Raw genomic sequence first — 23,302 nt, forward strand, 5'->3', positions numbered from 1 at the left:
TCATCCAACCATATTACTATTTTTTTAATTCTTTACACTTCAATCTTTTAAGTTATTTTGCACAATCTAACTATTTCTTCTTATTTGCCAGTGTCAAATGTGAAAGTCTGCCTAAAATGCCAACATCCCAGAGTCTTCTCTTCACAGTTGCAGATGAAACTGGTGTTTGGCTTGTACTGTTTACTGAAGTTGTCATTTCAGGACCTGTGAGTGGTCTGTTTCTCAAACTAGACACTCTGATTTATTTGCCACCCACTTTCCTCTCTGTATGGTTGGATCCAGTTTGATTTCTTTCAAGTACATGGGATAGCCTCATCTTAAAATTCTAAAAACAATATACTGATGAGAGATTTGGGTCACACTTTATATTAGGTGACCTTAACTACTATGTACTAACATTAAATGCATACAGACTATGTATGTATAACTACATGTTGTTCTACAAAAGCCCCACATTTGCTGCTACTGAGGTTGAGGTATGGGTAGATTTAGGAGTAAGGGTAGGGTTAGGATTGGGGGTTAGAGTTAGGTTTTGGGGTAAGGGTTGGGTTGGTTTAGGGGTAAAGTTAACAGTGTAACTACAGATGTAATTAAATGCAAATACTTTACATGTAATTATAATTTAACAACATGTATGTACATAATAAGTACATTGTATCAAATGGTTAATTACATAGTGGTCAAGCCCACCTAATCAAAAGTGGGTCCGAGATTTGTTTCTTTTTGGTCATTTTTAAAACCAAAAATATTACTTGCAAGGGTAAATCAATTGTTCAGCAACAATACAAGATCATGTATTGAGATATCCACACTTCATTGAGTAGGACAACCGTTTTCAATTGTTCTTAAAAAAGAAATGTTTCTTAGTTTTAAATGAGTACATTCAAATAATATCTAATAGAAAACGTAACACATTATGTTCTTAGTAGACTGGAGGTAATGACTGCTTAAAATGAGGCTTTGCCATCACAGGTTAAAATTACATTTTAAAATAAATACAATTATAAAAACTGTTATTTCAATCTGTAATAATAATTTGCAACATTATTAATGTTTAATGTAGTATTGTTGATCAATTTAGTGCATCCGAGGTGAAGAGAGGCATCAACGTGTTTTAAGAACAAAAATGTCTACTGTTTCAAAACTTTTTGAAACTTTTGAATCGAAGTGCAGAAATGATTTGAACGTTTCAAACAATAACATTGATGACTGCCATTTGTTTTTGATGATAACTGTACGCCATCCGCTACCTTAAGTATACTGTGCATAGAAGTATAGTATACAACCAACCAGTGCATGCTACTCTATGTAGTAGGTCAGGTATTCTATGTACGCAAAGTACTGTGCACTGTAATTATATGGTATACTGCAAGTATTGTATGAGTAGTATGGTAGAATGCCATTCTGAACATATACCCACTGTCTTTGTCCCTCTTTCTTCTCCTTTTGTTTCTCTCTCTCAGAGAAAGGTGTCAGCCTAATAAGTTGGTGCAGACAGTGATCTCTCACTTGCCTCTTTCTTCTTCTATAATCAGCCATGTGTCTGCTCTGTAGATCTGCTGTTCGGCACCACAGATTCACCAGGATCCATCCTAAGGCCAGAACTTTCAAAAGACAGATTAATTGACAACACTAAATCCAGACAGACAATGATAGAACCCTCATCCTCAAAGGCAACCATCTCAAAATTTCTGGAGAGAGTAGATTAGTTGAAGTAGACATGCGAGTAGAGGGTGCAGATATCGCCTTCACATTTGCAGAGAGCTTACTGGGCCTTTGTCATCCACCAGGGATAGTCAAAATGCAATACAAGACTCTCAGTGTCATTTCATTGCAAGTCATGAAGTCACAGCTTGAGTATGTGTATGGTTTCCACTTGATCGTGCACCTCTCTTAGGACTGGTGTATATTGTATGATTTTAACCACGATTTTGTTGTCTGAGACTAATTTCATGAATCATAAAGTAGATATTTTTTTGTCATTGTGCAAAATGGGCATTCTTGGATCTGTGTGACATTCTCATCCATGGCCGATAATTACATTTGCAGTGAATGTTAGCCTCTGTTGGAGTTCTTACAGAGTTTTTCTTTCTTCATTTGGCAATTTTGGGTTGGAGTCCTGCAGTATGAAGAATCAACAGGAACACTGAGACGTTCAGTTAAAAGTGTTGATATTAGGTTGTCTGTTTATGGTATGCAACATAAACATCTCGTTATTTACCGTTCCCTTTACGTAATGATTGTATTATCAAAATTATGTCTAGTCCACTCCTGTGTTATTATCGTTAATGAAAACAAAAGGAAAACATTCTGTTAACTGAAAAATTATTAAAAACATTTTTATTAACATGAATGGAAAAATCTGAATCTAAACTAAAATATATTTCATAACTCAAAAGACAGTTGTTTTCAAAGTTTGTACAGACATCTTGGGCAAGAGACAAATAGGCCTAGCATGTTTCGTTATGATCAGCCTTTTCTAACAGTGTCTAATAGCTGCTGAAAGTTGATTGGTCGATGTTTGACACTCCAGAGAATATTTCTCCACTGGTTGTGTTCCGATTGAGCAAATAGCCTAGGACTAGTTCGAAAAAGTTGGTTTTGCAAAAATCCCATATGGCTTTGAAAATGTGACATACAGAAATAAAAACTAAATAAAAAATTCAAAACTATAATAACCCTGGTCTGCTCTGAAGAATGAGCAGTCCGTGGCCTCTTTTGCCCAGACACAACTGACTCCAGACACTTGCGCTGCCAATCATGACCAAAATCTCACCTACGATATATATCGTATAGTCTGACTTGATCGATGTTGCACAGTCTGCCTTGTCTTTTATGCAAGCTCTTGCTGGGTCATATCACCCAATCTCACAAGCAACAATATTAAAGAAACAAATATAATTCACAGTGTGCACCTCTCTTACTGTGTGTTCTTATGTTTGTTTGTGTAGAATCACGTGAACCCTGCGGTGGACTTTACTCAGATTCCTCCAGGGATGTTGGCTCTGGATAACATGCTTTACTTTGCCAGGCACCATCAGGACGCCTATATCAGGGTAAGACACACCCACACACCTACGGAAAGGAACGGAGCAAGCACTCCGTATTTATTTATTATCTAACGAGTGCTCAATGAACTCTTCTAAAGCCGAGCATTACCTCACCACTGCAGACCTGAGTCATATGTTTACATTAAGATAGGCTGTATTAAATCCATTGACTTGCCACTTGTATGTTTATGAGTCTTAAAGATGAGGATAAATAAATCAATTTGTGCAAAAGTTCTGGAACAGGGTGCTTTACAAATATACTTCCAGGTCCTATTTGTGTCTTGTTCCTGAATATTCCTTTGCTGTTATTGCAAAAAAATAATGTAAATAAAAATCACAGTTCACTAATGGCATTCTTCAAAATGTATAAAGCAGCCCTAGACCTACACACACCGAGACCCGGTAAGGAAAGTGAAGTAGTGTGGAATGAGGACACTCCCTGTCCCCTCACATCACCCAATAACTGTACTATTCCACTCCACTGCATCCACAGCTGCCTGCAAGTATTTCTGCTGCTCATTGCTTACTGCCCTCACGGTTACACAATACCACAGTAAATGCTAGGACAGTGCTAGTCAACACACAGCCTCTTTTTGCAACCCATGTTATCTTGTCATTATAAAGATTTATTTATTCATATAAAATGTGTATGAATTGTGAAGTGTCCATTTTCAAGAGTCTTTACAGGTTGTTTGTTTTTATTGCTGAATTGCAGTACAGTTAGAGAGGGAACTAAACTGCAAAAGGGTAAAAAGATGTAATGAATGACATAAACAATGAATATAAATAAGTCTGAGCATGGCTGATGTTACACTAGAGCCACGGGCAGTTAGCGTGTGTGTGTTCATAGTATGTGCACACATGGCGTTCTGTCACTCAAACATACACTCTCTCAATCTCACTTGAGAATCACTCATTATCTGTGTCAAACACATTAAAATTGTTCATCAGAGATATTTGCTTGAAAATGGTTTGAGTGAGTGACTGGATCACAACACGGCACGTTCAAAAGGCATTTGAACCTGCATTGATCGAATAGGATCACCTGAGACATATGCTAATACCAGGTGTATATGGGGCCTATATCACCCTCACACAATATCATGCAGTACTCCAGGAAACACTACATCTAGTGCTTTCAGGCAACAGTGTCTAGCATTTTACAGATGTGTTTGTTGCAACTTTGTTAGAAAGAAAGTGTAACAGCTCCATTTGTTTGACTCGTTTGTTTAGGTCAAAGTTAAGAGTTCATTTGAGTTAGGTAAAAAAGCCTTAACGTCTGTCTGAATGTTACAGATTGTTCTGGAGAACAGCAGTCGAGAGGACAAGCACGAGTGCCCATTCGGTCGCAGTAGTATTGAACTGACAAAGATGCTGTGCGAGATTCTCAGAGTTGGAGAACTTCGTAAGTGTGATCCTACTTTCTTTCTTTCTTTCACTCTGTTTATCTCTCATATGTGCTGAGAGTGAACAAAGATAAAAGCCAACATTACACTTTATAATTGTTCAGGAGTTCATAAATTAAGGAAGTGCCTAATGTTTACTGTCTTCCACCTTTACACTGCCTTTCTTTTTTTCCTCAAATTGAGGCTGCATCTATGGGCCATGCCTGACCTGAACTAATGCATGGTGATTTAGACTATTCTCTGACTCAACCTCTTGGCTGAATGCTTGGTTAGGTGTTCTGTTGACTCTCACATAAAGCAGAGGTATAATAGAAAGTGTCAGACAGATAATATATGGTGGTGAACAGGACAGCAAGGTGTTGGATGGAACTCAATGGGCAGCACTGTGAGGTGTCATGTGTGACTGAAAAACAATGACTCGTTGACGACTCGTGTACTTTAAAGGAATATTCCAGGTTGAGCTCAGTCGACAGCATTTGTGGCATAATGTTGATTACCATAAATGATTTGGACTCGTCTATCCTTTTCTTTAAAATGGAAGTGAATGGGGCCAATTTTTGGAGGGTTTAAAGGCAGAAATGTGAAGCTTATAATTTTATAAAAGCACTAACATTAATTCTTCTGTTAAAACTCATGTATTATTTGACCTGTAAAGTTCTTTAAATCATTAAAACTAGAGAAGAAACTAATTTATTACTAAATCCAAATTTTTCTTAAGAAATGTGAGTGGTGCTTGCCTGTACAGGATGAGTTATGTGCTGAAGTTTAATACATGGGTTAGGGGTTTTGAAAAATATCCAACTGTAATTGTGAGCTTTATCCACTCTCTGAATCCAAGATCAGACCTATTCATATACTGAAAAACCACCTCCATGACCGCTTCATCAGTGACAAGTAAATTTGACCTCAGCGTGGCTGCTTAAAATGTATTATGTCATTGTATTTGCTTTATTCAGTCACACATCATTTAATGCAGCACAGTTTGAAAAGAAATCCACAACAAGTCATTGGTCTTCGGTTGCTTATAATAGTGATTCATCACATTTAATAGGCACAATATTGAGAGAATAATAAGCAGCCAGCAAAGAATTTTATTGTAAAAAATCTCAATTTGGTATTTTGATTCAGGTTATCAGAGATGGGTTATTAACACAACTTTACTGACAGCTTTTTGAGCATTATTGAACGGCAAGCAAATTTTCGGTGGGCATCGCTCCACCACCCTGTCATTGGAAGCTTGATTAAATGAACTTGCTGAGAAAGCTTAATGTAATTCCTCATTTAAAAGTAATGTGTGCCTTTCAAAGCCAGAGCTGAGTGAGGACACTTCTGTTTAACTAGGACTTCTTTTCAAAGAAGAACATGGCTTTCACAGACTCACTTTTGTAAGTAGTCACTTGGCAGACACTTTTATCCAAAGCAATTTATAGTGAACTTATTGACCGTAGTCAAGGTAGATGTTTGATATTTGAAGCGAATGAAAATGAAGCTGTGAGGGTTTGACCAAACAGCCAGTGTTGTAAAGTAATAAGTAATGTAAATCATAAGTATTATACTTGAGTATTTTTGGGGGGGGGATTTGTACTTTACTCGATTGAAATTAGAAAAAGAGTACTTTTTACTCAAACTTGAAAAGTACTCATTACATTTTTGCCGCCTTTTCACTGCATCCAACAAATGACAGATGACAAACCAGAGGTCAGTCTGTTCAAATAGAGTGTCGCACGGCAGCTGTGTGGAGTTCCGACCATCTGCAGAGGTGAAATTTCGGATCTGATTTGAGCTTTAGATACGTTGAAATGTTTGTTCGACGAGACCGCATGTAACCGCCTGACTGAATGTGATGTATTTATTAAAAACTGTGAGCATGTCTCAAGGGGCTGGGTACTCTGACATCGCAATTTGTGAGTGCCTTCTCCCATGCAACGAACATTGCGTGACTGGCAACAGTTTTGCTAAATAGCATTATGTAGTTCATTACACCTCGAGGCAGTTCAGAGTGAAATGTCCACTGTGTGCCACTAAAAAAGTGTGAAACGTTCTCCCGAACAGATGAGGTTTTAAGGTTCATGTTCTATCAAGATTTAAATCAACAAAACCTACCTACCTCCCTACCCTAAACCTTAAACCTAACAGATAGAGTCCGTAAAAGCAAATGTGAGATAAACACAATTTCTGAAGTAACCACGTCATTTTGACTTGTCTACTCGTGTGCTCCTCAGGACATGTACCCCGGACCTTTGTATTGCATATGCAGTTGAGCTACCACACAGTTTGATCAGACTTAAACAAGCTTGTTAATGTAGTTGGTTATGTAATGCAAACATTACATTGAGTTATGTTCTATAGTAAAATTGTTTATATGTCATAAGATTGTGTTGTAACCTGAGTGAAAACTGTTCATGAACTGATAATATGTCATTTTACTCGTGAGTTGAGTGAATGGGAATAAAAGTAATTGTTGTTTTAGCTCCTCTAGTGTTCATTCCACCAGGAAATTGCCATGTTACATACAACGGGCCACATCAAAATTATTTAGCAAAAATGTTGTAATTGTAACATGATTATTTGGCCAGGTTGTGAATGCCACTGTGGAAGAAATATGACATTCGTCAGAGACACTAAAAAGGTGACTTAACAAACCAATCAAATCCAGCAACATCCTCTCTCACACAATCTCCTCTCTTGATTTCATTCTGGTTTGGAAAATGTAAGTACAATTTAATGTGAATACTTTTTTACTTTCACTCAAGTATGTTTTTGGCTAGATACTTGGATCACTCAGCATCCATACTTTCACTTAAGTATAATTTCTGATAACTTTTTACACCCCTGCCTACAGCCAGTTCTGTTATGTACCTTAAAAACATACAGTGGCCCAAAAAATATTTGCGAACTTAATCCACTTTTAAAAATCTACTCTTATGAATGAAAACAATAGATTTACTGTTCAGAATGAAGACAAAAAGTATTTGGACACTGCCTTTTTAAGTATTTGGATTCATAATCCTTTTTATGAATCACTTTCAAATCATCATTCACATTTAAGTAAAGCTGTGATGGGCCTGGACCTGATGTTCCTTTCAGACTGTGTATTTATGTCAGATTGTGAGCCCACCAATACAAGAAGAGCTCCAAACCATATCACACCTGTGAATGCCTTGGAGACCACAGCAGTGGTGCAGATGATTGCTCATTTATGTTTATGAATGTTTTTCAACACATGTTTTAGCTTTCCTATAAATTCTGCTGTCACTATACACTGTTGTGGGCATACAATTTTGCTTGACTCATCTCTCAATACCTTTTCAATTGAACTCTACCAGTGCCAAAAGAAATTATGTAATTTCCCACATCACATTTAAATATCTTTTATGAAGCTGCTGCATGAGGTTCTGTTTGACCAGCTATCTCGTCAGCAGATATGAATTATGTATCAGGAGGCCAGGTGTCCCAATTTCACCTCCTCAGAGAACCAATGAAAGTTTTATAACCAGCTGTGTTTTCCCAGCAAAAGCTTTAATGGAATCTGTTGTGGTCAGACGCCATGCAATGGCTTCCTATTTCAGCTTTTAAAAAGGTGTATCTAATATTTATGTGGAGAATCAAAATGGCTATGAACAGAAATGTCCTTGCTTATGGATTTACAGTGTTATTGCACTTTTACAAAAGAAATAGAGTGTGCTTTAGAGCAGTTCCACCTCCAAGACCAAACTCACATATTAATGATGGAGAATATTTATGCCTTGAGGTCCAAACTGTGAATAACTTGGCCTACTACAGAGTTCAACTTAATGAATAAGAATCCCAGCAAGTAACAGAGATGTCTATGAAAGAGCACTGTGTTCTATTTTAAACATCATATTTGTGAACAAACATCTGATAAACATCTTACTGTACATAGATCAGATATACAATCTACAGTACATCTTAAATGTTGCTAAAAAATGTTGTTTTTAGTTCTGACATCCGACAGGGAATGTTTTAGTGACATATTGTAAAATGGTCAAATGGTGTAAATAATTTGGGTGTTACTATGCAGTTGGTAAGATGTTTGAATTGGTTTTTAGAGTGTTATATATATATTTGCGAAGGTGGTCTGGATGTATGGTAGGGTGTTACTTACTGGCCCAAGTCAAAAGAGCCCACACTCAAGTGTATATGATAATCTGATCACTTAATATTGCTTGTCAATTGAAGCCAATTTAATTTTTTTCACACGTTATATCTCTGCCAAACAAAACTGGTGCATGCAATCCAGGATGGAAAATACTTTCTGGTTTGGGCCTGTAACATTGATTTCAATCAATCAATCAATCAATCAATCAATCAATCAATCAATCAATCAATCAATCAATCAATCCCACTTTAGGCCCTGGCTTCTGATTCCATTCTCCCTTCAGACAGTGTGTGGGTTTACGCAGAATAGGCTTGTCTGCATCCGTCCGCATCCGTCCGATCATCTCACACCTCTCGGATTCTTGACATCCATGTCAGCTCCCTAATGAGATATGGCACAATTTTAAGATTAGCACATGGTGCCAGGCCTGGACAAGCCTGCACAGTTCCTCAGGGATCAATGTTGAGTCTGTGGATGAATTCAGAAGAAGTTGTTTCCAAGATGGATAATGTGGGTTCTTGAAAAGTGTTTCTTTCTGCATCTTCATGGAACTCCCCCATGTCTTGTAATCCACTGAAGTGCATTTTTATAGTGGCTGGATTTTGAACAGGGCCAGTGGGGCCAACTCCAGGGGTATCAGACATCTAGGGGCCTCCAAAGCCTCGGGCAGCGTGGCCTAAGACTGTCAAAGGAAGGTAAACTTTTGAAAAATACAGTGCGAGCTGACCATTTGGACCACTAAGGCATATACAGTACAAGCCGATGCCTTCAGTTGTACTCTTGGCCCCTGGCCACATACTATTTGAATGTTCAAAATATTACAGCGAAAACCCACTTTTTTTTTTTTTTTTTTTCACCAAATATACAGTAAACCCACTAAATGTGTAGACTACTAGTTTTAGTCATCTAATATTGGCCTATTAAAAATATAGAATGTTATCCAAATCACCCTGGTATTTTAACACAGGGGCTGCCAAGTTTTATTTCTAACTTTTGTACTCCTCTGTACAGAAGCTAGAAATGGTTATAGAGGTCAGGATTGACAGGTTGCAGTTCCTTCATTTCACTTTAGCTGTGCTCAGTAATAAAACCCCTCATGGCACAATGCACAAACATTGACAAATATGCAGACAGAATGGGCAATTACATGGAGAATGATGGATGCTAAAGAGCCAAGTTTACATTGGCTTTGAAGTGATCCCTGCGGCTAAGTCAAATTATAAAGTCCCATTAGCAGCTCAAAGAGGTTCAAAGAACCACTTACATGCTGTATTTTTCTATTTATTTTTTAAAAACAGCAGTTAAAAGAGAGGGTTGGAGGGCATGTTAGCCTGGTGGAATAAAACTCATCAATATAATTCATAGATCTTAAAATAATCTTGGAGAAAATGTGACGCTACCTCAGATATCTTTTTTGTCATGCTAGGGCACAGTGTCTGGTTACAAACTGGACCAATCATAGCAGGTTTTCATGTCAGAATGCACCGTAGGCAATGCCATAACTCCTGTAGCTACATGTAGCCTACACAGAAGATCAATGCAGGAGCATAAATCGGCCATAAGTGATCAAAGATTGCCGATTTTGTCCCACAAGAAGTGCAATCTTGTCTTAGATGGCAAAATCATGGCCAGAATCGTACAGTGTGAACCCAGTGTTAGCTGTGTCCTTTTGCATGTCAAGTCACACTGTAAAGAGTTTATCTCTCAACAATCTCACCCATTTTCTTAAACACCATTGTGCACATGTACAAATACAGAGGTAGAGTTCCAACAGAACATCTGCTATGCTTATATTACACATTTAGATTCTGTGGTGAAATTGATGGTTATCCAGTCAGACTGCCAGCTGTCTCGGGCCTCATCTGCCATGCTTTGGCATGTTTGATCACATTGGCAAACCTGTCTCGAGTAATAACTCTCCTTATCAGCTTGATTTTTTTTCCTCTGTTAATACTCCTTAACTGTCAATCTTGATGCCCCCTTGTCAAAACATTAGGAACATTTAAAGATGCACGCAGTAATATTTGGAATGTGTCATTCAAACACAATCGTTTTCAGTTATCGATGCCATTGTATAACTCCACTATACACAGTCACCCATGATTCATTTGACCCATGAATGAAAGTGTCCAATAACAGGGCAGATACTGAGATTAAGCAAGAAGTATTCGGCTGGTCATGTGATACTAACATTGCAGCCCCCATGAGGGGAACCTCTTCATGTAGAATAAAACAGCTTTTATAAGGTCAATAATATGAACGATATGAGTCTTCATCTCATGACATTAATCATATTTTTATACATGTTTCAAAATTATTATTATTTTCCAAAGGAGAAACTTTTTTAATAAGGAGAAAAACTACTGAGTGCACCTTTTAACATTTGCTGATATATACAGTATATATATGAAAATAAAAAAATATGTCAAGGCCAGTTGCAGCAGACTTTGAGGAATAGTGCAATAACAAAAAGGAAAGAAAATCCTGCCATGAGAAAATGTCAAGTCATTTTTATTTGTACAGCACTTTTCACAATACTTATAATTTCAAAGCAGCTTCAAAGTAGCAGAAAATCATGCTTTAATTTCTGTAATGTCTTAAAGTACTCATTATGCTGTTTAATTTGAAAACGTCATTGAAAATAATGCCTTAAACTTTATTTATATTAAGGCACCCAGTGAGAATGCCAAAGGTGACTGTGGCACGAAACCAAAAACTCCATAAGATGTTAGTTAGTGGAAATTATGACGAGAGTTTTTTTTGGGTGAACTATTCCTTTAATTTCCTCTCTGTTGATATCACAGGCCTTTGCTTTGACTGCTTGCAACAATTCTTTCATTCCTTCTGCCCTGAAGAGACTTTCCTCTGTCTTGAGGAGCCAGGGTGGCATCTATCACTGTACATTCATCAGTTCTTTATAGCCCTCGCCTTGAAGGTGACCTCCTATAGCTGTCATCTTGCCTTGACATCTCTGTGCGCTCTGTGTGACAGCATGTCTTCCTACAGGCATTCAGTCTTGTACTCACTTGTGTCTCTCTTTCTGGTTTGTTTATTTCCTCGTCTATGATGCATATGTGTGTATTCCTGTTGCCTTCCATAATTAGCAGTGGCAAAACATCAGAAGACATCTGTGGCTGAAGATCTTGTCAGATTTAGTGATGCACATGGAGGCAGGGGTGGCCCATGCATCTGCCAGTCCTTGACTTCTCTCACCACAGCACCTCCTCTTACTTCTCTCTGGCCGACAGCCCCTTACTAGTGACTTTGTGTAAACTCTCTAGAAGTAAAATGGAGCATGTTGGGCACTATTTTAAGAGCTAGGCAGCTATGCCATAAGTTATATGGCACTTTTCCACAGCACGTTACGGTTCGACTCAACTCTACTCGCTTTACTTTTCTGAGCTTGCTTTTCCACTGTTTAGTGCCGTTTTAGCATCTTAAACGTGACACAAAACAATAACACGCCTGCTAGCTGTTAGCTACTAGCTCATTGTGCTGCATAAAGCAGTTGTTGCATGGTGATTTTACACAAGTGTAACAGTTAAATTGGCGTGGTTGTTTTAGAAGCAAGCTTTCTAGTAGCTGGTCAACTAAATAAAGTGAAGCTTTCAAGCAGAGTATAGAGTTAACGTACCATCCTCCATCGTGGACTCCAGCCGCGGCTGAGTCCAGGGCACTCTCCCTCCCATTGCTCGCTGGTTTAGATAGTGTCCATTTGGTCGAACCACTTCCACTTTTCCTTGATGGTTCTGTAGTCACATCAAGTTTTTTTTTTTTACTTTTCCCTACACTGTTGGTAGGTCCGGTGATAGCCGTGTCTCATCTGTGCAGCCAACAGCTGAGACACTTCCTGAAAGACTTTTTCATTTTGCATAATTTCGTTCGTCGCTAACAAGTGGACCATCTGGACCTTGTTTATTGACCATGGCGTGGTTTTGCGCACAGCTATTTCTTTTTACAATTCGAAAGTCGCGTGAACAAATAATACTGCTATCGCTGTAGCTAACTTTAAAACTAGCGGGTTGATGTCCCATGTCAAAAATCCAGTGACGCTGGTAGTAACGATTCTCTCTGACCAATAGCTTGTTGCAGTCACGTGATTCTTATGATGCGCGAAATTCAGATGGAGGGCAGGAAGTGAAAAGCAGAATAGACGAGATGGAGGAAAGTCCGTACTGTACTAGTTTAGATGCGATTTACAAGAAAAAGATATAAATAAAAAATCACAACATATGTTGGACGTGATCCTTATGTTATGAAGTTATGAATTTCAATTGAATTGAAATACTTGCTTGCCATCGTGGCGGTAGATCTAAGCAACTACCTTGTCCTCCAGACATCCTTCTACTCCAGAAAACAAATGAAAGCATACAAAAGTATGGAGGCATACAACTTTTTTGTTAGTGGTTGGGTCAACGACCATGGTACCAAGGTGCTCCACAATGACTGTTGTTTGGTTTTTGCCCGAGTGAGTAGCATTTCTTTTTTGTCCTGTGGATTAACCTAGCAACAAACATTAAACGCTGCGGCACCTCTCGTTATTAGCATTACGGTTGTTTACGTGATTAGGTTAACCACTCTCAAAAGGTCAGCCGAAACCGCACTAAAGACATGGATCATCGCGAAACAAGACGGAGAAGTAATTGTATGGCAGGGTTAGTTATTTACGTTTGCCTGCAAATACTTTGTAATTAGCTTTGCTATAGTTACCTATTTTTGTTCAGTTACAGAGGTACAAACTCAAAGAGAAGAAAAAATTATTACTTTAACTATACAAAGTACAGAAACGGCTAACATTACATAAACATTGCGACATAAGTTGTATTAACTTCCCTTTGATGAAGTGCTCACTGCACACATGAGCATTACCGACTTGGCTCATCCAGACCGTAGACACTGGTTTACAAGCCATTTTTCAGTCAATTTCTTGAATTTTCCCCTTTTGAACAACAACTTTTGGTACACGATAAAAGCTCCTTTCTCGGTTTGAGCAACTGTAAACTACGCAAAATATGTGCATTTTGAGTTTGTGATAGTGCTTTCCTATGTAGAAAATCACTTCCTGCCCTCCATCTGCATTTTGCACCACAGCAACGCAGTGCTGTGATGTCATGTGCAAACAAAAGTATCGGTTCGGCTCGCTTGGAATCTCAACCGAGGTGATACTAAAAAAAGTACCAGGTACTATCTACAGTGGAAAAGCCCCAAAAAGCGAGTCGAGTCTAGTTGTACTGTGCAGTGGAAAAGCCCCATTACATGCAAAGTTATTGGACATTTTTAGGAAGTTTTGATATTTTCGAGCAACCATGTGCTAAATCACAGTTTAATTTTGAAGTTTTTCTCTGGCACCATCTGCATCTTTTATTTTACATTTATGCATTTGGCAGACGCTTTTATCCAAAGCGACTTACAGAGCCTTTATTACAGGGACAATCCCCCCGGAGCAACCTGGAGTTAAATGCCTTGCTCAAGGACACAGTGGTGCACCATGAGTTTCTGTGCTGAATTACACTAGTTTTTCTTATACTGTGAGTTTTGCTCCATTACCAGAATAAACATGAAGACTATAGTCTTAGGATTTATTGATGACCTACACAATCTTTGTGGACCATTTCATGTTTACAATTCAACTTAAATGTCAATGGACTACATTCATTAACATTTATTAATTTAGCAGACGATTTTATCTAAAGCGGCATGAAAATGAGGAATACAGCAAAAGCGATTCAAGTGCTGCAATACTAGGTTTCAAATTGCTCAGATATGTACAAATACTTAGTGGAAGGTGTGAGACAGTGGTGAAAGAATAGATTATTATTATTTTTAAAATAAGAAGACATTAGTTGGACTGGGTCAAGTGCTCACAGATAAGATGCGTCTTTTAGAAGTTTCTTGAAAGTAACTAGAATCAGCTGCTCGGGTGGAGTTCGGAAAATCGCTCCACCAGCAAGGAATGGTGGATGTGAAAGTCCGGGAAAATTATTTTGTGCCTCTGAGATATTTTAAGCTTCTTGAGGACACAGAGTTGTGTCTTCTACTAGTGCAAACTAGTGTATAATAATGTGATGGCTAGTGGAAACTGGAGTAAACTAATGGGTACAACACTACAAATTCCTAGTATGTTAAATAAATCTTTATTAAAGACTAGGGATGGGAATTGTAAGGAATTTAACGATTCAGGTTCCTTAATGCTCCTAGTAAAGATTACAGATTCTTTTAGTACTTTTGAGGAAGAATTATTTGGAAATAAGAGACGCAGTTCTTATTGCATTTACTACCCGCTGCAGTCTGTTGCCAAATGATGAGATCATTTTAAGTTTCTACAGAGCAGATTTAACAAACCAGAAATAAATGTAAAAAAAACTTTTGTAAAAGGTGTTTGCACACTTTTTAGAGACATAAATGCCAAACGATAATTACGATTAACTATATTTTAAATAAAAAATTCTAAACAAACAAGAAATGTAGTAGCATAGTTAATACATGCATTTTTTTTATATATATATAAAATTCCACTAATTACATTAAAACAAAACTTTTGTATCTTTAACAACACATTGACATATAAATGAGCAGTAACACAGGTCTGAAGTACGACATGACAAATCAGTAACAGTTCCAGAGACAAATTTGTCATGCTGTCTTATGATGTACTTCAGGCTTGTGAGTCTTCAACAGTTCTTAATTTATTTAGAGTTTGTGCATCAGAACAGTGTTCAAGGAAAGGATTGTTGTTCTTTGAATCCAACATGCCTGTTTGTATGACAAATTGATTATAATTATTTTATATATTTATTATTTATAATTTATAGATATAGCATTTATGAGAATGTAATTAATAATAATAATTGTACTTATGTACTTAAAAATAATAATTGATTGTGACTGGTCAATCACAGCATTCTATGGTCAAATATTTGTGTAATCTGTAATCAATGTTTACAAAAATATTTTTTGTCTAATGTATTTCATACGTAGTTGTGTAGTAAAATTAGTTAGCCAGTCATTTCGCAAAATAAACCTGTCCAAGGTGACTGGACATTATGCCTTACTTAATTGTAAATTAATATTAACTTATAAACTTTCACACGTGTAAAACTAAGCAACTGTTATGAGCGTGTTCTTACCTCAGATTCCCGCTGGAGAATTGCCAAGCCACCTTTTCCGCGACCCTGCAAATGTGGTCTCGTCCAACCCTTTCACCACCACTTCAGCCTTTTTCCATGTGCATCCGCAAATAGTAAGGTACAAAATACAACAGCTGCTGCAAAACACTGATTGTTGTTCATGGTTATAGTTTATGTTCGCGTGGTGCTCTTGCTTTTATTTCGGCTAGCTTCAAGTTGATTGGCTATGAAATGGGGCCATGAAATGGGGACATGTTGAACTGTCGGCAGTTAACACTGCAGTTTTGCACTCTGTGTTGTGGTTGATAGCTGGAGGGCATAAAGTCCATAAAGCCCTCTCCAAACAAATATTTTCTGCTTCCACTGTTCCGTGTCAGTCATGGGAGACTGACTTATGATGTAATGATGTTATATGATGTAATCATGGTGGATATTTGTAGATATTCACTTGACTAATATGCTCTGTTCTAAAACCTAGTGCGCTGTCTTCAAGGATAGCAATTTACGGCATCGTAGGCTCAGTCCACACACAAAGGCTGTTTAAAAAAAGGTAGCTGCCTCTTAATATACATAATTTTAGCCAAAATCTAAGGATGAAATGCAAGTATGAAAAATCGTGTAGAAAAATCAATCCAAGATGGAAGAAAAAACAAAAGAAATGGTGATTATAAAGAAACATGTATTTAAATTAATGTTAAAATGTATTGTTACAAAGTAGCATAGTGGAATTAAAAGAAAATTCACCCAATATTTGTGTGTGCTATGTAATCTTATGCTTATTAGAGCAGCATGTCTCTATTGAAATCAGCTGTGAATGTGTGGCTGCCTATGTAGAATGTTCCAAATCAGTCACTTATGATATGGCATTTCTGTAAGGATGCTGTCTTACGAAGTATTTGCCTATGTATGCAGTAGGCAGCGAGACCGCTCACTAGATTTGAATCAGAGCTATAGTCAAACAGACAAGCAGGAATGTGTTAATCGCGTGCCAGAGAAAAGCAAAAGAAGAACTTTGCAGATTATTTTGTTTCTTTATGAGAGAATGTCCTGGTTTAAGATTCTTGCATTCTCTGTGACTTCCACCCAGACAGGTTGCATCAGACTGTTAATACTTTCCAAAACTGTGAGCCCAGGGCTTAGGTGAGAGCCAAAGTGACTCTGACATTTCATTCCTCAGCAGACGGGAGCTGATGGTGTTAGCCTCCCCTTCAGCACACCCTTGAACTCCTTTGACTCCTGGAGGAGAAAGAAATTATTACACTGAATCAGTGGTAGTCATCCCAAAGGACAGAGTCCTGTGGCTTGCGAGGCTTTTGGTTATTGAGTCTCATTCTGGTCAGCAGACGGATGTTACTTGTGCTGGTATTGACCAGACCTGCATCACTCCCAATGAAAGCACCAATGCCCCTTCAGGCATCATTCATTATGCTGTGAAGTTTCAATTTCTACCAAGCCAATGCAATTACTGGCCCTCTGCAGAGCAAGCGCCATGCTTCCAATTTCACTAAATGAGAACCTCAAACAGTGGCTCTCATTCAAAGCACCATTTTACTCCACCAGTGTTTGTACTGAAGCAGCGTAACTGACACACAGGTGTGTGGCATCACAGGGCCTCACTGCTGCTGTTTATCAACGCAATAATGGCACCTTCAGTTTTTATACCCAGATTTATTTCCTACGTAGCCATTCTGATTTGATTTGAGGAGTTTTTTTTTTATAAAGCGCTAATCTCGCACTATCATCACTGAACTCTCATTCCATAATCCTTCTTTGGTAATGTCCCAGGGGAACATCTTTGGGATTAATTTATGAAGTGGCGAGATGAACAAGTCTCTCTCTTATCCTTCTTATGAAGGTAATCAACTGACATCACTTCCACAGAATGCTACAGCCTAGGTGTGGTTTATTATAAAAGTTAACCAAGGCTGCGTGTGTCTCTCCCTCTCTCTCTCTCTCGAACTGGCATCCCCGGCTCCTTTTTATACCTTTCCCAGCTGATTGGGCTGATTCAGCATCGGGTGTCCATCAGTACTGCCTGGCCATGCCCTCCTCCTCGTCACATACCCCAACAGAGGGGCCGGTCTTCTCTGCTTCCTGGGAATCTGAGTAGGACGAGGGGAGGGAAAGAGAGAGCTGGAGAGCCCGAAAAAGAGGGGAGAAAAAAAAAACTCTGGTTCCCGACCACGCTGCCACGTGGTCCTCAGCCAGCTGCACTGCCTCCTGGTGAATGGCAGCGGGCTCCTCTGCCCCCTGGCGGATGGCAGCGGTGAGGATTCCATGACCGCTTGTGTTCATCCAATTCAGAGTTTCGGCACAAGTGTGGCAGACAAGCCTCGTACATCGGGAAAGGAGGAAACAGGAACCGGGTTATTAACCAAAAATACTTTAATTACAACTTAAGCACAAACACTGACGCACACACAATTGCTGCTCGCGTCTCTCTCTCTCTCTCGAACTAATGTCCCCGTCTCCTCTTTATCCCTCTCCTGGCTGTTTGGGCTGATTCAGCCTCTGGCATTCATTGTTATGGCCTGGCCACACCCTCCTCCTCATCACACCAATCCCAGACCAAAAACAGACCCCCTTAGACCAAAACTAGATGCCCTAAGTACCAATACCAGACCAATACCACACCCACGAATACCCAAAAACAGAACCCTTAATACCCAGACCCCTAAGAGCCAAAACTGGACCAATACCAGATCCTCGTAGTCCCAAAACCAGAACTATAATCAGAACCCCTAAGACCCTGACCAGTACTAGACCTCCTAAGACCAAAACCCAGACCAATACCAGACCTCTTAAGACCAAGACCCACCTTGCCAGTCCAAGAACCATTTTGAATAACTGAAATGGAGAAATACTAAATTTATTTCAGCATTCATTTAAAACATTTACCCACTTTGTGCAGTGGCAAAGAAGCCATTCAGAATCACTGAATTGCTTATTATTTGCAATGGTGAAGACACCTTGTTGACCTGTGCTTTAAGCAATTATCACCTTTAGGACATTGGAAATAGATTGCAGTCTGAAACCTCGCCAAGACCCAGAATTATTTATATATATATATTTATTAATTTACATATAATTTTATCTAAAAAAAACTTACAAAAGGGGAATACTACAACAAAGGCTATTCTTCCTAGGGGTACACAATAATGAGAAGTGCTGCCATAGTTCAAAAGTTCCAGAATTGCTTAGAAAAGTACAAAGGTAGGTTCTGGAGGGACCTCACAAGGAGTGTTTTTGAATTTCTGAATAAAGAACAGTGGCTGGCTTGTAGGGGGTTGCATTGAAATAAAATATGGCAATAAAATTGCCATTTTAAACCAACTGCTCACATTCATTTCAGATGTGTAGGTGTCCTCAGAGCCAAGTGCACACTTCTCTGGGTTGAGAATCTGCTCTGCCAAGAGGCTCGTTCATACAGAAGAGTTGCGAGGTAGCATAGTTCCTACCCAGCCATATCTAATGTGTCAGTGCATGAGAAGCCCAAGTGAGGGCTGAAGATGGCCAACAATGTAGACACGTCCATGATCGAAGCCCCAATTTGAGTTTCAGAATGTGTCTTGAGGCATTCAAATAGGGTGTAGCTTTTTTATGAGATATTAATGTTGCTGATTTACCTGAGAAGTCAACTAGGTTGAAAAGGATGTAACATTTGAAAGAGTAAACCTTCACCTTGTCCCTTTCTGTCTTTCCACAGCCAGCGAGAACTGCCATGACTTCCACCCCATGTTTTTCACTCACGACCGCTCGTTTGAGGAGTTCTTTTGCATCTGTATTCAGTTACTTAACAAAACTTGGAAAGAGATGAGAGCCACTTCTGAGGACTTCAATAAGGTAAGAGCAGCACTTTTGACTCATTGACTGAGACTCTGCACCTGTGTCTTACTCTGCATCACTCTCGCTTGCTCACATTCTTTGCCTCGCTTATTTTCCCTCATCTCTATGTCCCCTCACACTAGTGGTTTACTGATATGGGTTTTTGAACGGCCGATGCTGATATCTAAAGAGCAGGGTAGCCAGTGGCTGATATGATGCTAAAATGTACTGTACATAATACAAATTTATGATATTAAATAAGATGTACACAAAATTGCTGAATTTAAAGACTTGTTAACTTATTCATTGTAATTAAAATGATTTATTGGTCAAACTGAACATGCAGTACATTGACAAAATGGCCTGGCTGATTTGACAGTCTATCACTACCTCACAACACTTGGAAACGCTGGACTTGCTGAAGTTTCAGGCATTTGGTACTAGCAAGCTTTTGCCTGGTTATAGAGGTGGATGAGTTTTGCTAGGCTGTTGTTTGTGTAACTATGATAATCACCAAGCAAACTTGTCCCAGAGTTCTAGCACAGGATAAAAGACCAGCTAGTGTACATTTTTGAGCTTAATTAAGATTCATGAACATGAAAACTCATTTCTAAAATATGTCCCTGAAGCATGTCTCTCTGGACACTGTGATTAAATTCATCATGCTTTGTTTTCGTACATGAGCAGCACATCTGAGAAAACCTTGCTTTTGCCACTCATCTATATTCCTGCCTTATTATAAATAGACTTGCTGAATATAGAGATAAAACGGCATTTTAATCTGTGATCAGAATTTGACAAAATTGTCTGACAGTTTATCTTGCAGTGGGAAAAGTGGACAACAAACAGTAACTGTCTTAATCTTTACTGGAGGGATGAAAGTTGCAGTCAGTAGATTGATTTGATTCCGGTTTATCTTTTAATGGTAACGAGAAGTTTGAGTTTAGATGAACAATTGTTTCATGAACAATTACTCATAAACAAATGTGGATGTTGTGTGCTCAATCAAAGTTTCTTTCAAGGCAAGTCAGTCCACTCAGCAGCCATTTTTTGGAATGCTCCCGGGTAGCTATTTTCTATAAATACATGTGGTATAGTACAACTCCTATCTACTTGAATAGGGAAAGACTGAAATCTCCAATATGTTTGGTCAAGATTATGATCAAAGAACTCGTTTATCAAACCATCAGTTACATCTGACTACAATGATATTATAAATTGTACTGAAAGATCACGCTAAAAAGCACTATTTTTCAGGCATATACGATCTCGAGTTGACTAAAAGGCAATGTCTGATCTAAAAGGTAATTGGTACGGTGGCCGTGGAGTGCAAAACAAAACAAGTCTGAAAACATAATGGCAAACCAAAAAAACAGAGACACAACAACGAATCATAAAACACAATGACAAATCTGAAAACAAAAGAACAAATCAGAAAACACAATGGCAAATCCTGAAACACAACAGCATAACAGGAAACACAACATAAGTCGAAACAGAAAGGGTAGGTACCATTGCTTCTCACCTGATTAAATGTGTGGATGATACATAGCCCTTTCTTCATGATTGGTTTACTGATTATTTCCGAAATCCAAACGCTCACTGACTGAAAAACTGAATAATTTGGAGTTTTTTCTCACTCAGTAAAACAGTAATGGAACACTTTATAACAGAAATGCTTTGTTGATGAGAGTGGTCTATGGAGAACGGCCTGACTGGTTCAAGTTGATAGAAAGGATACGGTAACTCAGATAACCACTCTGTACAATTATGTAGAGGTGGGTAGAGTAGCCAAAAACTGTACTCAAATAAAAGTACAATTAATTGAAAGAAATAATTAAGAAGTAAAAGTAGTGATGTTAATAATTACTTGAGTAAGGGTAAAAGAGTAACTGATTAAAAGAATACTCTAGTGAGTAACTAGTTACTTTCATATGTTACACAATGGATATTTAATCTCCAATATTCCATTAACATGTAGTACAGAATAATAATAATAACAATAACAACAATTTATTTATTATTTTTATTATTGAAAATTATCTTTCCAAACCTTTATGATTTCTTTCTTCGATGCAACACAATTAAGGAGATGTCAGACAGAATTTTAGCCTTATAGTCACCATTTACTTTCACTGCATGTTTTTCTCCATATTTTAAAAGGGAATGGTGGCTCACTCTCAGTCTCTAACATCTTTTGGGTTCCACAAAATACAGAAAGTCACATGGGTTTGGAACAACATGAAGGCGGGGAAGAAATTATGACAGAACATTCATTTGTGGCTGAACTATCACTTTATGCTTGTCAGATTTAGACGAATCTGTCAATTAGAAGAGAAGTATGGAAACCAGTTTCTAGTAATTATTACGGGGAAAAACGTGATCAATATTCCAGAAGCCCAATCATAAATTATGCTGAATAAAAAGAAGCAAGATAATGCTTTTATTAATGGCTACCTTCTTTATTTCACATATTTTTAAAGTCCTGAATGAATTCTTATTTCAGTTACAATATTTTCAGTGTTGAAAGAATTTAGATCAATAGTTCTGTACAGTAAGGGTAAACTGCACCTTGTCTCCTGTATTTGAAAGCATGTTAGGTATACTTATGTTCAGAGCTTGTTCTCTGTTGTCCATGAAAAAAAGGTGCCACATCTGCCAAACGCAAAGTTGCTGTGTGCACGTGCAGAGATGTGCTCCAGTAAACACGCACGTAAGTGATAGGCAAAGCAAAATGCATTTACACTTAACGCGGATGTTTACATGGATATATACAGGAGGCACTGATATATTTCAGCACTGATATAAATATGTATACTTATAAACTGAGGTCATACAGTAAGAGCCCATATTTACAGAATCACCCTGAAAATAACCATCACCACAACACAGACAAGCTCACGTTATCTCAATTGGCACAAATCACCACAACAAGTTTTCTTAAGTGGGAGCTGCTTTTAATCTTGAAATATCTACTTGTCTTGGTGTAAAATTAAGGCATTATGTGATGAAAGTTATTTTGAGTGCATGCCGCTGCTGCTGCCATGATCGCGACTCAAGTGACTGAGCGCAACTGTAAAGTTCCGCTGTCGTAAAAGTCCCATTCAAAAAATCTCAAGAAATTACGCATTTATTAAAACTTATTTAATTAAAAGCAATAATGTAACGTAAAGGAACATTGCTCATTGTAACAAAGTAAAAGTAATAACAATTAATTAGAAATGTACTTGACTAAGAGTAAAAAGTGCCCACTAATAAGCCTACTCTTAATAGTAAACAGTTTCTCCAAAACAGTTTTTCCAGTCTTTAGCTGTCCAGTTTTGGTGAGCCTGTGCCCACTGTAGCCTCAGCTTTCTGGTCTTGGCTGACAGAAGTGGAACCCGCAGTGGTCTTCTGCTGTTGTAGACTCAAGGTTCAATGTGTTGTGCATTCTGAGATGATATTCTGCTCACTACAATTGTACAGAGTTTATCTGAGTTACTGTAGCCTTTCTGTCAGCTCAAACAAGTCTGGCCATTCTCCACTGACCTCACTCATCAACAAGGCATTTGTGTCTGCAGAACTGCCGCTCACTGGATGTTTTTTTTTTGGCACCATTCGGAGTAAACTGTAGAAACTGTTGTGTGTGAAAATCCCAGGAGATCAGCAGTTACAGAAATACTCAAACCAGCCCATCTGGCACCAACACTCATGCAACACTCAAAATCCCATTCTGATGGTTGATGTGAACAATAACGGAAGGTCATGACCCATATTTGCATGATTTTATGCACT

At 38.3% G+C, this 23,302-nt stretch overlaps 1 protein-coding gene across 4 annotated transcripts in view; it reads left to right on the forward strand.

The window, feature by feature from the left end:
- The window catches only part of LOC127619886 (engulfment and cell motility protein 1-like), a 144,308-nt gene that overhangs the window by 88,900 nt on the left and 32,106 nt on the right, over positions 1-23,302 (forward strand). For all 4 annotated transcript variants that reach the window (XM_052092910.1, XM_052092913.1, XM_052092911.1 and 1 more), the window contains 3 exons: positions 2,952-3,056; positions 4,347-4,455; positions 19,410-19,546. In XM_052092910.1, the coding sequence (XP_051948870.1) occupies positions 2,952-3,056; positions 4,347-4,455; positions 19,410-19,546 (351 nt within the window). The remainder of the gene's footprint in view (positions 1-2,951; positions 3,057-4,346; positions 4,456-19,409; positions 19,547-23,302) is intronic.

Source organism: Xyrauchen texanus, chromosome 26 (assembly GCF_025860055.1).
Source record: "Xyrauchen texanus isolate HMW12.3.18 chromosome 26, RBS_HiC_50CHRs, whole genome shotgun sequence".
Taxonomy (NCBI): domain Eukaryota; kingdom Metazoa; phylum Chordata; class Actinopteri; order Cypriniformes; family Catostomidae; genus Xyrauchen; species Xyrauchen texanus.